Source organism: Dermochelys coriacea, chromosome 5 (assembly GCF_009764565.3).
Source record: "Dermochelys coriacea isolate rDerCor1 chromosome 5, rDerCor1.pri.v4, whole genome shotgun sequence".
Classification (NCBI taxonomy): domain Eukaryota; kingdom Metazoa; phylum Chordata; order Testudines; family Dermochelyidae; genus Dermochelys; species Dermochelys coriacea.
In genome coordinates, this window is record NC_050072.1 from 29,891,265 (window position 1) to 29,907,875 (window position 16,611).

At 37.7% G+C, this 16,611-nt stretch overlaps 1 protein-coding gene across 2 annotated transcripts in view; it reads right to left on the reverse strand.

The window, feature by feature from the left end:
• Window positions 1-16,611, reverse strand: part of OXCT1 (3-oxoacid CoA-transferase 1) — a 142,863-nt gene that overhangs the window by 63,721 nt on the left and 62,531 nt on the right. For both annotated transcript variants that reach the window (XM_038401717.2, XM_043514264.1), the window contains one exon: window positions 10,682-10,742. In XM_038401717.2, coding sequence (XP_038257645.1) covers window positions 10,682-10,742 — 61 coding nt within the window. The remainder of the gene's footprint in view (window positions 1-10,681; window positions 10,743-16,611) is intronic.

Genomic DNA, 16,611 nt, shown 5'->3' on the forward strand with positions numbered 1-16,611 from the left:
ACCTAAGTACCTGCTGTGCTTGTCACTTCATTTGGATCTCTTGGTGCTCAGGACCTCTGAAAAAATTAGACACTTTGAGAGTCTAGCGTTAGACACCGAAGTCTGAAAAGGTCGGTTGCTGTTTCCAGATTCTATGTGTACTACACACACCCATAAATTAAAAATGTAGATGTGCAAATTACACCTGTCAGAGACAGAGCATTTGTAACATGCCACTAAAAAAACCCACCTCTAGTCTTTGCTTTTCCTTGCTTCAGTAAAATAAAATAAAATAAAATAAAATAAAATAAAAGAATGTATCCAACACATTTAAGCTATTGCAATCCAATACATTTAAGCTATTTAGCCTGGGCTAAAAAAACATTGAGATATGGCTTGATTGTTGTTGGGTCAATGAATTGTTAAACAGCTTCTTGTAAAGTGGGTGTGTCCCAGTGATTTAATCATAGAAAGTGAACAAAGCAACCCAATATTTGATTCAGAGAAACATATTCATGATTGAAAAGAGCACAATTTCACATTTGGAGGGTGGAAGATTTCTCACAGAGACCCTCAATGTGGGTTTGGGAAATATAGTGGTAGATAGCATTTATTTGAAAATAATGTACAAAAATCCATCATATGGGGTAAAAAGAGAGGAAAGTGAATGGCCTCCTTCCATCTGGGAATATTACTGTGTTTCTACAGTCTCCTACAACAGCAATAAATAGTCTCACTTCAGAAAACCATGATACAAAGCCAAGATGTCCTTAATATTCTAATCCTCTATTCCTTCGTAAACAGTCATTTTCCTCACTCAGTAATTACATTTAAAAAACATTTTTAGGTGAAGGTGGGGAGACAGAAAGATTAAAAGCTAACTGCGATAAGTGCTTATATATTTTAAAATGCTATGCAAGTCTCATAAAATAGTTACTTGGCTGCAGCTTTTCAAATCTTAATATTCTGCCCATCTGAGATTTTGTTTTTTTTTTTTCCATGTCCAAATGCAGTAGTCCACACTATGAACTAATGGTCTGTAAAATTTCAACCTTGAATGCCATGCCTTTCTCAATTTATACTGGAAAACTGCATCTGAAAACACAAAAAAGTTATCATTTATTTTATCCCCTCATTACTTTAACAAAGCGAAGCTGATTTAAACCAAAATAGGTTAAGAAACTCTAGGAATTAGTGACTCTTGAAAGCACATGGCACATTCCTTCCTGGACCATAGTTCTTCATAATATGTGGTTTTATGATGCAGAGAGTGTGTGGACTACTGCCTAATGAATCTTGCTCCCCCTGTCCTGCTTGCTTGTAACTGTCATCAATTCATATGTACATGTTAGCACACATAATGAAATGGTAAATTTTAAAAATCCTTCCCATTTTCAGTGTCTTCCTATAAAAACAACCAAATCTTTTGGCTTATGCACAGCATTGGTACATTTAAGGTAACATATACAATATAAAGTTGATTGTGTAAATGAGATGTCAGTTCAATTCCTGAGAACAACTGAAATTAGCTTTATAAATAATTAATAATTATAGACTTCTCATCATTATGCACGCCATATTTTGGAGTGTGGAATTGTTTTGACCAGTGTGTATTGATCACCCAAAACTTTCCTCTGTAGCTACTTCTTCAGAACCCAATTAGATCTTGGGAAGTTACACCATAGGACTCCCAGGGCTCTTTTTCCTTAGAAGACTGTGTTTACTACATCTGCACATGGATCCCAAAATTAAACATCTGGAGCTTAATGCTCAGAAAGCTCATACTCGGTTCAGAAGGAGTCAATTTAAAGAAAAAAAATCAAAACACACAAGGAGAAACAAAACAAAAAGTTTGAACTCCATTGTCACGTTACACGCAAATGACTCTCACTGAGAGATAGCCAGAAAGGATTTGATTCACTATGAATTTTAACCATATCAGAACATTCAGTGCTCTAGCTGTGAAGTGCTAAATTGGACTCCTGTATTTAAAGGTTACCTTTAAAGAGAGACTGGTTTATTATACCAAACAACAAAATCAAAACAACCCTGACTTTCACTATCCCCCCCCCCCCGCCTTTTTTTTCCTCACTGTAAATTAGAAGCATGTTAAATAAGGTCCCTCTGAAAAATTTATGATTCTAAAGTTCAATAGTTTTAATCTGTAGACAGATTTACTTTACAAATTTGGTAATTTATAAAGTAAATCTGTCTACAGATTAAAACAATTGAACATTACACGTTAATTTAGGCTTTAGGAACATGGCACTAGGGGCCAGGAATTTTGATGCTAGAAAGTGAGACTATTCACATGCGAATAGTTATATTTGTGTATTAGCTTTTTGCAGGATTGCATCATAAAATAATTTTTTCATCTCTCACTATTATCAATAAAAGCAATGCCATGGTTTGGCACAGGCAATATGATATAAATGACTTACTTCAATCAATCTGTTTCTGTCCCTCAGTGCAATGTGGTTCACTGTACCTGCGACAATCAAGCTCACTGACGTTGGTAGAATGTTGTTCCTAAGCAACCAGAGAAACTATGCAGGGTTTAATGATTTTTATTTAATGCATTTTTATGAGAAGAACACTACCTTTTTTTTTTGTATTCTGATGTTTGAGATGGAAATGCCGTTTGCCCTGGGAGCTATATTTAGCAATCCTGCCACAAACCAAACAAAAAAGAACTGAGTACTCTGATGTTAGATATTCAGACAGCTAGTTTATAAACATTTTAAATACATCATCTATTATTATTATTATTATTATTATTATTATTTATATTATGGTAGTAGCCAAAGGCCCTAATATGGATTGGGGCCCCATTGTGCCAGGTATTATAAAAACAAAGAAATAATATAGTTAACCCTTCAGGGCAGGGATAATCTGAATACATACAGAAGAAAATATTGATATCATTTTTGTGCATATAAATCCTTTGCTGCCAGCTCAGTCCTGATGAAGTTTACTGGTACTGTCAACTAACATTACAATTTTTATATTACAATTAACCTTAAAGGTCAAATAATAATAATAGAAAGGTTTTTAAGAGTGGAAGCCTAAAATTAGGCTCCCAAAGCAATATGTGAGAACCTGCCCAATTTTCAGAAGTACCAAGAACCTCAAGTTCCATTGACCTCAGAAGAAGAGAAGAAAATCGTGGCCTGGAAGCACTAACACAAGACTTCATATAAAAACATTAAAGGCTAGGAAAGAAAACTGGAATTGGAGAATGGGGGCCAGATCCTCTGGTGGTGTAAACTGGCAGATGTCTACTGACTTCAGTGGAACTATTCTAATTTACACCACCGAGAGTCTGGCACAGCATTTAGAATAACTAAACATGAGAAGTTTCCACACTCAGTACATTTTAACACTCTGAGGCTTCTAATTCAAACATTCTTATTATTCATATAGCACAGTGGCAAGGAGCGTCAGTCATGGGCCAGAACTCCACTGTGGAAGGTGCTGTAAAAACACAGAACAAAAAGATTGTTCCTGCCTCAAGGACCTTACAATCTAAAAAGAAAAGGAGTACTTGTGGCACCTTAGAGACGTGCCACAAGTACTCCTTTTATTTTTGCGAATACAGACTAACACGGCTGCTACTCTGAAACCTGTCATCTTACAATCTAAGTATAAAACAAGAGACAACAAATGCAGAAAGACAAGGGAGGAAACAAGGAGACAGTATCAGTCAGCATGATAGGCTATGGTCTCAGCACAGCACTAGCCCAGCCAAACTTGGCAAACTTGGAGAGTTCGGAGAAGGAATCTGAAATCAGATAATGAGATAGCTTTGCAGATGTTTACAGTGTGTTCCTCCAAAGCATGAGGGCCAGCACAGAGGAAAGCACAAAGAGATAGTTTGAAAATTTAATACATAGAGGATGGAGGCTGATATTGTAAGTCAATCAAAGGCAGAAACTGACATCTCAATAGCAAATGAGAGAGGTGACAGGTAGGGTGAACATAGGTAGGTTAGAGATAGGCTGCAAAAAGGTCTTGAAAGTGAAGACAGCGTCTTACATTTGATATTATAGAGAAGAGAAAGCCAGAGGAGGGATTCAAAGAGAGGGGTGATGTGGTCAAAGCTACAGGCTGGGTGTATTAACTTTGCAGCAGCATTCTCAATGCATATGAGCAAGGCAAGATTGCATTTGTCAAGGCCAGAAAACAGAATGTTGCAGTAACTGAGACATGAGAAAAGAGTTTGGACAAGAGAGTTTTGGCTGTGTGGATGGATAGGAAAGACCATATTGCCACAAAGTCCGAAAAAGTACAGCTTAGAACCTTAGCTTAATTAACAAACTCACAGGACAAACCCCAGTCTTCTTTCTCATAATACATATGGCATAGTTATTATAATCAATCAGCCCACAACTCCTGATATATAAGTGTATGTTACAGAAACGGGTGAAGATGTTTTGTTTAATACCAAACTCACAAGTGAAAATCTCCAAGGCAAAGTCCATGTAGATTGCTGAGTTTCAACTGATACTGCATCAAAAGCATGAATGTCACATTATTATAACAAAAGACCTTATCAACCAAGAAGTTTCATTAAAAATTTCCTGGTTTTCCATTGCAATTTCCAAAATTATCTCATCATCTCTAGGTTTGACAAGCCACAAATTGGCCAAGTTTCACTCCCAAACTTTGTGAACACATTAAGGACTGAATTCTGTTTCCAATAAACCTTGTGGGGATTTAGATTTTGCAACAATGTGAGTTTCAGATGGCTTAGGGCTTGATTGGGAACATTCAGTTTTGACAGCTGACTACTTCCCCCCCCACTTGAGCTGATATTCTCAGGACAGCAGGCACAAATTGCTGCAGAAGAGTAGGAACTCTTGCATAGAAGCATTTTACCTTGAATGCATGCTCCTGAATGCAATCAACTAATATTGGTTTTAAGAAGTCAAACACACTGTGGGGAAAATGCTTTTAACTATGCACACAACTCTACTCCTCCACTTGCTGCCAGGGTGAACCTTCGAAAAGTTGACCATCACAGGTATATGAAGATGAAAAAAGGAAAGGGAAGCTCAGACAAGTCAGAGGTCTTGGTTTCAAAACATCCTTCAGGTAAAGACAAGTTTTGTTTGTGAATACTGCCATTTTATTGATGTGCAAAGGACAAATAGAACAAATATTTCCAGGTTCGTGAGTGAGTGACATGAACCCAGACTTTTTCCTGTTGGAAACTACCTTGAATATCAGGATCCAGCTCTCTCAGCTGGAGTCCAACTACAAGAGTCAGGCCTTCAGTCCAAGAGCTCTTTTCTCACTGCCAGCCTTCCTTCACTTGGCACAGTCTGTCCCTTGACCTACTTCTATGGCACTGGAAGAGAGTTAGTTCTAAGATGAGCTCTCTCCCACAAAACTGTTCCATGCCTAACCTCATTTTGACTTCTCTTTCCCATTTGCTGTCTGGTAACACAACAGCCAAGGGCTTCCATCCAACAGTCCTCCAATTGCTCCACAACCTACCTTCACAAAGTAAATTTATATTCTTATAGTTGAGGGGAAGAGCTAGAATGCCAAACCCTTGCTACTCCATTCCCTTTCAACAATACGGCAAGTTCCTATCACAGAGGCATATGAAGAAGGGAAAATAAGGATAGGCCCTATGAGAGATGGAAGGAGGTGAGTCAGACACTGTAAGAACAGGAAAAATAATAGTTATAGTAAAAAAAGTCTTCCTCAAAATTTGGTACTGCCCATAACTTTATAAGCAACATTAACATGAGTCCCCAGAGTTTAGCGGTGGGATTTCATCCAAGACAGCTTGGGGAATATATCTATATTAACAATATGATTGTGACTTATATCATCCATTTGTAGCAGGGACTTGGCACACAGCGAACAGACTCTGTTTGCGAAATTGAAACATGGGTATCAACAACTGAATAGCTCTACACTGATAAAACAATGAGGTTGCTACTGATTAACCATTGTCTTTTAATGACTCTTTGCACAGCAAAACCCACGGGGGTGCTGGAGCATGGGGAAATCCCCAGAAGGACAGACAGAGGAAAGTGTCTCAGCCTGTTTTTTAAAAAGAGATATGCCCTCTGAGCAGGGGGAGCCATTTCATAGCCAGAAACAGAGATGGCTGGTGGAGTGGGGGAAAGACTCTCAGGAGTGGTGAGGATACGGGGGGGGGGGGGGAAGAGGAGAATTGTGTTCAGGTTTTTGTTGTTTTGGCTAGATTCATCACTCTCTTATGCTGTTTAAGAGTAAACTGTGTTTAAAAAGTTCCTGAACAAAACCTGTGTTTCTTACTTTACCTGCCACAAATTCCCAGAGAGTTCAACTCTAAACCAGACTGTCCAAAGAAGAGGAGACTCTGACAGAGTGCACATAAGCAACTAGGAAGGCTTGAGCTGTCTCAGCACTCGTCTTGGGAGCCTAGGGGTAGTTGGAGTGTAGAGTCCCCTATCCCAAGGAAGGGTTTCAGAAAGGAAGTCTGCATCTGGGAGTGTGCCCTGGAGACCTAGAGGCAGAAACAGTGACTGGACTCTGCCCAGACCCAGCGGAATCCAAAGGTTGGGTCCTATTAAAACAGCCTGGTGATGATCTGCTAGAGGGACTTGACCTGGACGTAACATCATCATTTGCCTTTTAGATACCCACTACACTATGCTATTATCTGGATTTATAAAACAGGGGAAATGGTCTTGACCTCCCTCATAAAGTTCTTTGCGATCTACTGATGAAACGTGCTATCAGGTCTTGGTATTATTATGCCCGCACACACAATTACGGAAGGATGAATGGCAACTCCAGACCTAAGGTTGCACAGTATTGTGAACTGCACTTAAGGAAAGACTAAAACCCAGTTACACACATTAAAAATTAAATTTAGTCTCCAAACTTGGCACAGTAACTCTTCATTTTTTAGTAAAATATTTCCTAACTCTTGCAGAGGAGACATTTTTAAATGTTCCCTTTCTCAGAATTAGTGAAGTTTTCTGAGTGGGGAATAGATCCACACACAGAGCTATGTATGTAATTACATTGTTACAGTGAATATTTACATGTGAACATAATGAGAAGAAAATGTTAAATACAGAACGTAATGCTTTAGGTGAAAGTATAGCATAGAAACAAATTGAAAGGGAACAGAATAAGCTTTAACCCCTCTGGCATTTTAGTTTCATGGGGGGTGGGGGGAACCAAACTACAAGGAACTGATATTGCCAAAACTTTGATCATTTAATGATTTCCTCTGCTATACCTTAATGTTCATATGATCTATATAAATTATGTAATTTAGTTAATACCTTTTTATGACCTTCAATACTGGTCATGTGAAAGTTGAATTAGAAATGATGCATTCTAACTTTCTGTGCAAGACTGATGCAGATGTGTCTAAGCAAAGATCCCCACAATCACACATGGCATCAGGTTTTATCCACTGATACAGTTTTACACCAAACTGTTCAGAAGAAATTTGTTCAAGCCAGTAAATACCTTGTGTATTTTCCAAGCAGGAACTTAAAGTTAAGACATTTCTGATCCAGTAAAGAAACTGAAATGAAAGGACTGAAGTTGGCCAGAGGATATTTTTGGCAAAAAACATTGCTGAAGGACAATATCTGAAAATTTGCCACCAGGGCTCTGAAGTCAATAGCTCTAGGTTGTGTGTGTTGTTACCAGTTTATATCAGCGATAATCTTAGTTTTCCTTCTCTAAAATCCTCTCTGAAAACAGACAGTTTAATTATTTACAGCTCTTCAGCATTAAACAATACCTATGGGTTTTTTCCCCTTATGCTGCTGCCAAATTCTCTCTCCGCTGAATTTAAAAAAATAATTAAGGGTCTGTTCCTACTCTAGTTGAAGTCAATGTCAAAACTCCCACTACCTTCAACTTGACGGCAGAAGCACCTACATATTAAGGAATAAATTCTGCTTTCACATATTCATGTGCAATGCTCTCTGAAGTCTTCAAAACTCAGCAGGAAATCTTGCAAAGACAGGTTCTCATATGCACTGACTGATTAATTCCTCACACATTTCCTCCATTTGGCCAGGGTGGAAATACCGTGAGAAGAGCATTTCGAGTAGTATGATAGTATTCATGCTCCTAGGAAGTGCAAAGGAATAAGACACCCAACCCTAATTATACGTCAATAAAATGAGAGTTTGTCTTAAAAGTGGCTAAAAGTCAAACATATAAATATAAATACAGAGGGGAAAAAAGCTAAAATTATCTACCGCACCATATACAAAGAACTGTATAAACTTATACAAATTTATAGTTTGTATTCATGAAAAAAATCCCAGTGACTCAAAAAAGAATCTATAAATACACAGAGATGTGCAACTGATTTCTGTCACGGTCACTTGCATCACTCTTTGGTGGTTATGAGTCACATGATCTGCTTCTGGCATTACATGTCTGAATGCACAGAGGAGACAAAGTATCTAATTGTTCTGACTTTGGTTATGATAGTGGAGTCTTTCCCACCCTCCTGTTTATTTTTCTGTAAAATAGCTGAAAAGTAATGCAGATGTGCCATCTTGCATAGAGCACTGTCAGTAGTTGATGGCAGTGCAAGTGTTGAAGGACCCCACGGCAGCTATAGTTTATGACAGATCTAACAGCTAGTCTTAAATGGAATTACAGCAGTGAGAAATTCATATGGTATCTATTTGTTGAGAAGAAAATTCTGCCCCTTCATCTGTGAGCAGAGAAGTTCTCCTGGCAGCAGAAAGAGGGGATGCAATGTGGGAATAGAAGAAAAGTCTCTCTGCTCCATAGCCACTCCCTAAATGCCAGTGCATACCAGGCAGGGACAGAGTAGGCTAGAAAGGACTGAAGAATTCATTGCTACATCCAGCTTCAATTTTAAATTGAAAAACTTTGTAAGTTTTTGTTGAAAACAAATTTTGTTTTCTGATGTTCAAAAACTGATCACTGTGAGTACTCAATAATCAAGCAGTATGACTGGCAAGTGACCGAATATTGTTTGCTTTGATTAAATTGCGTGATCTTTATCCACTATTTCTGCACAAAACAAAAAAGTTTGAGTTCCGGTTCCAAAATTTACTTTCCAGAAATGTTCAGACAGATAAAAATCTTTGCAAAAATCCAAAGGGGTGCAAATATAGTGTGCCACGATGCAGCCCTGTATTCACACCCTCCACACGATCACAATAATCTTTGTACAAAGTATGCCTTATGAGGTATCATTTGAAAACTCATAACTTCCTTATCAGTGATATCATGGTAAAATGTGTATAGCAGCATTGTGTGTGAAGTTTTCAAGTTTTATGAGGTTAAAAATGCATGTTCAAAACTCACGTACCACCAACTTGGTGAAACAGACCAATCTTGTACAAAGATGGGTCTGTTTGCCTTAATTTACATTTAATGAACACTGGAATTCCACTGTAAATTAACAAGCAGGACAGAAAGAAAATACATCACAAAAGTAATCTTTTCATGTATTATGTCAGTTGGGGATTAATTTGAATTATGACAATACTTTATAGCAGACTAGTTAGCATACTGCATTTTAGTTTGTCAAAATAACGAAATCTTAGTCACATAGAGCCCACAATATCGCATCCACAATTAAATCTTGAGAGGTAGGGAGAGATCACTATTGTTTTCTGCAGACTATATGGTTTAGCTCCATGTGGATTACGGAAGTTTTAATGTACGTGCAGTCATTGGTTCCTGAGTTTTTCAAATTACTGTATCAACTGAGCAGACAGGCCCGGATTCTGCATCAGATCTGTTTGCAGGCGTTTCCTTCTGAAGTCAATGCGACTCCACACAGGTGGTTCCAAAATGTAAGATCAGGGACAAAAAGCAAGGTTATATTAGCCATTGCCCACTTGTCTTACATGCATAGATTTACAGATTGCAAGGCTGGAAGGTTCCATTGTGATCATCTAGTCTGACCTCCTATACAACACAAGCTATAGAACTTCCCAAAAATAATTCCTAGAGTATTTCTTTTAGAAAAACGTCCAAGCTTGATTTTAAAATTGCCAGTGATGGTAAATTCACCACGACTCTTGGTAAATTGTTCCAATGGTTACTTACTTGCACCATAAAAAAAAATCTATGCCTCATTTCCAGTCTAAATTTATCTAGCTTCAACTTCCAGCCATTGGATTGCATTACGCCTTTCATTGCTAGTTTGAAGAACTCATTATCAAATATTTGTTCCCCATGTAGATATTTACTGACTGTTATCAAGTCTCCCCTTAACCTTCTGTTTGTTAAGCTAAATCGATAGACTGAAAGAGCTCAATCACTATAAGGCACGTTTGCCAATCCTTCAATCATTCTCATGGGTCTTCTCTGAACTCTCTCCAATTTATTCGCATTCTTCTCAAATTGTGGACACCAGAACTGGACATAGTATTCCAGCAGTGGTGGCAAGCTTGAACCTGCAATGGATCTTGTCTGCAGGTTATATACATATATTATAGAGTGATTAGAAAACTTTTCCCAGCAGTGAAGGCAGAAATGCGTAAGGCACATCTCAAAGCTTACCTAACAAAATAGAAGTTACACTGCAACAGTGAATCTTTCTTTGACCCATTTTTTGTAAATTACTGTATACAATCAAGTGACACATTTCTTAGTTTAGCTTTAGAATTACCTGACAATACAATGATTTTACTCTGGCATAAGCAACAATTACACAGAAAACATTTCTTATGCTTACCTCTATCACAGCTGTTTTGGCAGCTTTGCACATAGGTTGGTTGAAGTTTCTTGCAGTTTTCCTATCACAGGAAAAGAAGGAGAAAAGAGAGAAAATAATTAACGGTAAGAGTAAAATTATAAGCATATCCATTTCAAAACAACATGTTCCTGTAAAATAAATGTTACACTATTTTCTTTCAGATAGCTGTGGATAAAATTGCTAATAGAAAAGTGGAGAAAAGAAACCCATAACAGCATTTTATAAAAGGCATATGAAAATATGTTACATTTTGATAAATCACATGTTCTTTACAGCTTTCCATGACTTTTAATAGCCACATTATTTTTTGCAATTAAATATTCAGCTGATAAACTCACTTATTTAATTCTTCAGAGCTAAAAGCTGTATGCTCTGTGCAACATTCCCCCTGGTTGCAGTAATGCCTGTTGGACGAAATTCACTCCTATGCAGAAGACCAGCAGGCAGCCTATAAACCGCTAGTGTCCCAAGTATGACCTCAAAACATCACTTACATGGCACATGGGAATTGCGCTAGCCCAATTCCACAGGAGTAAATTTCATCCAGTTATTTTAACTAATATCTCTGCCATGCCAATCCCGGGACTCTCTCAAACCAAGCCTGCCAGCTGTGACAATTTTCCCTGGCTATTATTTTTGTAATGTGGAAAAATGGTATCTAGGGAGTAAGACAAACAAATCAACTCTTTTCCTTATGACCTAGCCAGAACTCAAACCCAGATCTTACGAGAAACAAAGAAAAGTCTATTGAGCCACCTCCACACCTACATCTGAGATGCTACTTTTTCAGAAAACTACACTTCCTTTGTAGAATTTTGGGCCACAATATTAAGTACATGCTACTTTCCAGTGCACCTAGTCAACAAAATTCTGCAGAAACTTTTTTCCATCAAAATTAAAGTGTTTCAGTGAACATTTCATCAGGAAAGTTTCTCAGGTCCAGTATGGAATTTCTGGCCAAAATCAGAGACAGAAAGAGTCAGTCAGTCTCCTTCTCTTTGGCCCAATATACCTGTCAGACCCATGTTCAAGTCCCTACTCTGTCCAGTTTAGAGCAGGGACTTGACCCTGAGTGTTTCACATCCTAGCTGACAGCCCTATATACCAAGCTATTGGCTACTCTGGAGTAGGTCTGGGTCTCCGTATGTCCGTCTGTCCCTCTCTCTCTCATGTTTTTGGTGAAAATTTTTGAAAGTTCTTGCTTTTGTTCCACATTTAAATGAAAACAAATTTTGAAACCTTGCAATGTCTGGCAGAAATGGAGTTGTTTTCTGGCCAGACCTATTTTCTAAGTCTTTACTCCTTGTCTCTTCATCCTATTGTTTCATGCACATCACTTGCCTTTACCATGCTTCCACTGCCCCCTCCTGGTTTTTTATGTTATACCAAATGCCTAGATGTAGCATGCACTACACAGTATCTTTCTGGCTTCTAGTGTAGTACAAAAGTGGAGTGAAAACAACTTAACAGTCCAAGGCCAAATACAGAGATGGAAATTGTTTTATTAATATTAACCAGCAACTATAAAATCTCTGGACGAGACTAAGGATACTTCATCTCATAGCACACAGGGGCTGACACACTGGGGCTGTTTCTGGCCAAAAGATCATAAGAGGAGAGGAGCCATCGAAAACAGAATTTACGTGTATATTCCTCTCTCAGTACATAAATATAACATTCATTAATAGTCAGTGAGACTGGAATATACTCTTAAAATAAGACAGGTAGAATAGAAAATCAACCAAGGAAAAATAAGGAGAACTGAAAAAATATGACAGGTTTCAGAGTAGCAGCCGTGTTAGCCTGTATTCGCAAAAAGAAAAGGAGTACTTGTGGCACCTTAGAGACTAACAAATTTATTTGAGCATAAGCTTTCATGAGCTACAGCTCACTTCATCGGATGCATTCAGAGGAATGGGAATTGATATATAGAGAAAAAGAAAAGAGTTAAATGTGAATGTTTCTTCCCAATCACCTATTATTATGGACCTTGGTGTCATATGTCAGAAGTTCTATCATTAAGAAACATATAGACACCCAGATTCAAAAATCAGACTGTTACAAATAAAATCTCTAATCTACGGGGAAAAGAAAAAGGTAGAAATATTTTTCAAGAGTTTGCAAACACTGGAGAAGATAAAATTCCAATTGCAAACTGAAGATATGTCTTCACTTGCAGCAATGTGTAGAGTACAGACACTGCATGCCCAGCTAGCAAGGGTATAAATAGCAGCATAGGCAGTGAGGCATAGTTCAGGTGAATAGAGTGAGTCATGTTCCTGAAACCTCGGAAAACCCTACATTGTTCTCTACATGCCGACGCAGTGTCTTACATTGCTCTCCAGCTGCTGGAGCCTTTCCCTTGTGTCTCCACAATGCCAGAGCTTTTCTCAAACGCAGTGAAATCTACACACTGAAATGAGTGTGGATGCAACAGTGTGTAACTAATGTACTCTACACACCGCTGTAAGTGTAGACAAGGCTTAAGGAAGTTGCCAAACTCATTTATATCTTTTACTGGACCAACTTCTGTTGGTGAGAGAGACAATCTCTAAACAAAAGACGCTGGTCAAATCAAAGATATTTCCTCACCCACCTCGTCTCTGTAAAATACTACAACATTGCATACAATCTCATTTATGTAGTTTTTACACCTGTGAAACTACTGATTTCAATGGCATTACTCCAGATTTATAGCAACATGAAATCAGCACTAGACCAAAAGTCATCTTTCAAAAGGTTCTCTCATTGATCTATTGAAAAACTGAGGTTTTACAATAACTTTCCAAGGCAAAATACCATTGAGATCCTTGGATTTCCAAGGATTTTCTAGAGCTGTAGTTGATTCCCCATTAATTTTATTTAATATTTCCAGATTCTGAACAGCATTCCAGTATCAATGCTTCTATCTGGTTCTATCCATTTGAATAGCACTCTGATAGTAACCTTTGAATCTTCTTGTGATTGGGAGAGATTGATGCCAATAGTTTGGAGACAAAAGGAAAGGTTTGTGATGACAGTAAACTAATCCATATTTTCCTAGATATACCTAGACCCACCCATCTTAGAAGAATAACGTTTACGTAGCAAGAAGAATTCCTTTTATTAGGCTTGAAATTTCAGTCTTTGCCAAACTTTATCCTGTTAATTATGCTAAAAATAATCATGTCTGATAATGGTGAAGTGGTAACATTTTTAAATAGTGAAATTAAGGGAAAAACTTAAATTTGATTTCACCAGAATTTGAATGCTTTTTTGTTTTCAAAATTCTGATCTGGAAAGTAATATTTTTACATAATAACCTTACATCAATAGGAGTCTGATAACATAGGCATTCTTGTGGATTATTTGGTTTAATTTCATTAGAATCTGACTAATGTAAACAGATCAATTTTCGATTAATCTTCTGTATTAAAGCTTTATTATAAACAAACCTTGTACAGCAACACACAACAAATGCACCTCAAGTATTAAGTGTATTATTGTCCAGGTGGTCCTACTGAAGTCAATGGGAGTTTTGACATTAACTTAAAATAGAAGCAAAGTTTCCAGGCAAACAAAAAACAAGCAATATTAAGCACAGACATGGACAGACAATGAGGAAAAGCATCTTAGTTTTAATATGCAGTTATCACATTTAGCAAGTAAAATGTTTATGTGCTAAAATGTACATTACATTTTGGGAGTTTTGTCACAAACATAAAAAGTCAAAGAGAAATTTGAAAATGGTATCTGTGATGTAAAAATGAGATGTAATTCAAAGGTTTCGCTCCAAGAAATCAAAAGTTTTCCAATATTACTGTGGAAAAAAATACATTCACAAAAATAGATGCTGTGTGTTAAAAGCTAACAAAGTCAGGTGTTGCCTATGGGCTTGAACTCTCAACCTCATATCCCCAGCTAGTATGTAGTTTGTAAATTCAGTTACTGCACTTGCATACACATGCACAGTGTCCGATTTTCACTAGACGTGGGGAAATATGCATATACATACAGGAGTGCACGAGTGAGCTTTAAAAAGTGAATTGATAACATGATCTTCTCTTTCAGACAACAGTTTCTGTAGTACATATTCATTTGCATATCTATAGTGGGAGACTCACTGATAATACCAATTTGAAAGTTATGGATTGGATTGGCAGAATTCGATTTTATATATAATTGTTTCAGATAACATCCATGTTTATTTTATACTTTTTTATTTTTATCAATTTAAATTTTCACAGTTGCAGGAAATTGTGGAGAGGGCAGACAATTATTTAACGATAGAAGATACTGAGTTAAAGTTAAAGCTTGATAACTGTTAAAACACAAATTGTCAGCATCATGTGCCAAAATAGACAAAGTCAATATCCTTAAATCAAACTCTAAAATAAGTTCTCAAGAAGAATTGTTCTTATTTTACTTATCTGTACATTTCAGTTATCATCATTAGAAATATATTTTTTTTTCAGTTTGTGGGAGTGTGTATGGTGAAATCCATGATTCCCAACAAAAATGTAATCTTTCCAACACCAGTTATAAGATCCTTATGAGTGACATATTACAATAACTGATCTCTGAAAATGCAGAAGAACCTTAAGGTAGCATTCTCTAGAGGCTTACTGTTATAGGCACAGACCAAAACAATAAATTGTTTGTTACCTTCTGAACTGCCAACTTCCTTAAATATATCAAAGATACAAAGCTTCACAAAGGATGTTGGTAGTGGAAGCATCTTCCTCTCGTAACCTTGTTTATTGCCCATATATCTAAAGCAAACATTTTAAAATGTCCAGGGTAGAGCATAGCTGTTAAAGCCATCTAGATAACAAGCACACTCAACAGGCAAACACATGCCAGCCAGATCAGTAAGTCCATTCTCCTGGAATCTAAGGTAGCCTCAGCGCATGTCAAGAGCAATCATCATGAAAGCAAAAGGCAGCTGAAACCAGTTGCTTATAGCCTATAATGGCCCTAAACAACTTACACAATCTGGACACAACAGTGTTCAAAGTCATGCCATAGGCTAAATTTATAAGTAGCAGAGCTCCCTGAAAAATGGGTCCTTGTGCTGGTGCAAAGCATCGCAGCTCCATGTGCAGGGGTAGGACTGGCATGGGCCAGAACAGCAACAAAACTGAGTGGTACTGGCCGAACAGGAAGCATGACCAGAGCAGCTGGAATATTCACTCATATAGCAGCTCTCTAAGGAAGCTCCAACCAGCAGTGTTCCTGGGATGCACTGGTGAGAACTGAGTTGTCCTTGCTATCCAGAGGGCACATCTACCCAAACCAATGAAATGAAATTCTCCTGTGAGCAACTTGTTGTAGCTGGCACAGGAAAGATTTTTATACTCCTCTGGCTGAATCAGATCCAAAGCTTGGATTAGTTGGTCCTCTTTAAGGCATTAAAACATTTTGGTCGTTATCTTGGTTATGTTGCATTGTAATTGATACCAATATCTATTAGGGAGACTAGGCTTGCTTGGCAAAGGCTGTCTAGAAGTGAGTTTGCTCAGTATAAACATGTTTGGAGACAATGCAGCTACAGTTTGCTGTATTGAACAAAAATGCTGCAGGCTACAAAACAAGACCTTTTGTAGCAATCCCGTCTCATTCCTTCTTCCTGAAAGACATGATGCAGTTCAGCCACACATGGTTGGGCTAAATGCAGGAATCAGTCAGTAAAATAATACAGCCTATATTCAGAAAGTCAGATTAGAAGATCACACTAGTCCTTTCTGGCCTTAAAATCTATTAAATATATCTTAATCCATCTTTTAGAGTGCAACAGAAGAACACTTTCACTTCTGCCTTTAGCCTGAAGGTGAGTGACAACCTGGCTGGGTTAGATCCCATTCCTACTGTGGCGGAAAGGAGGCAAAAGCATAGGGGATCCGCTGTCAAAATGTGGCAAACCCCAAAAA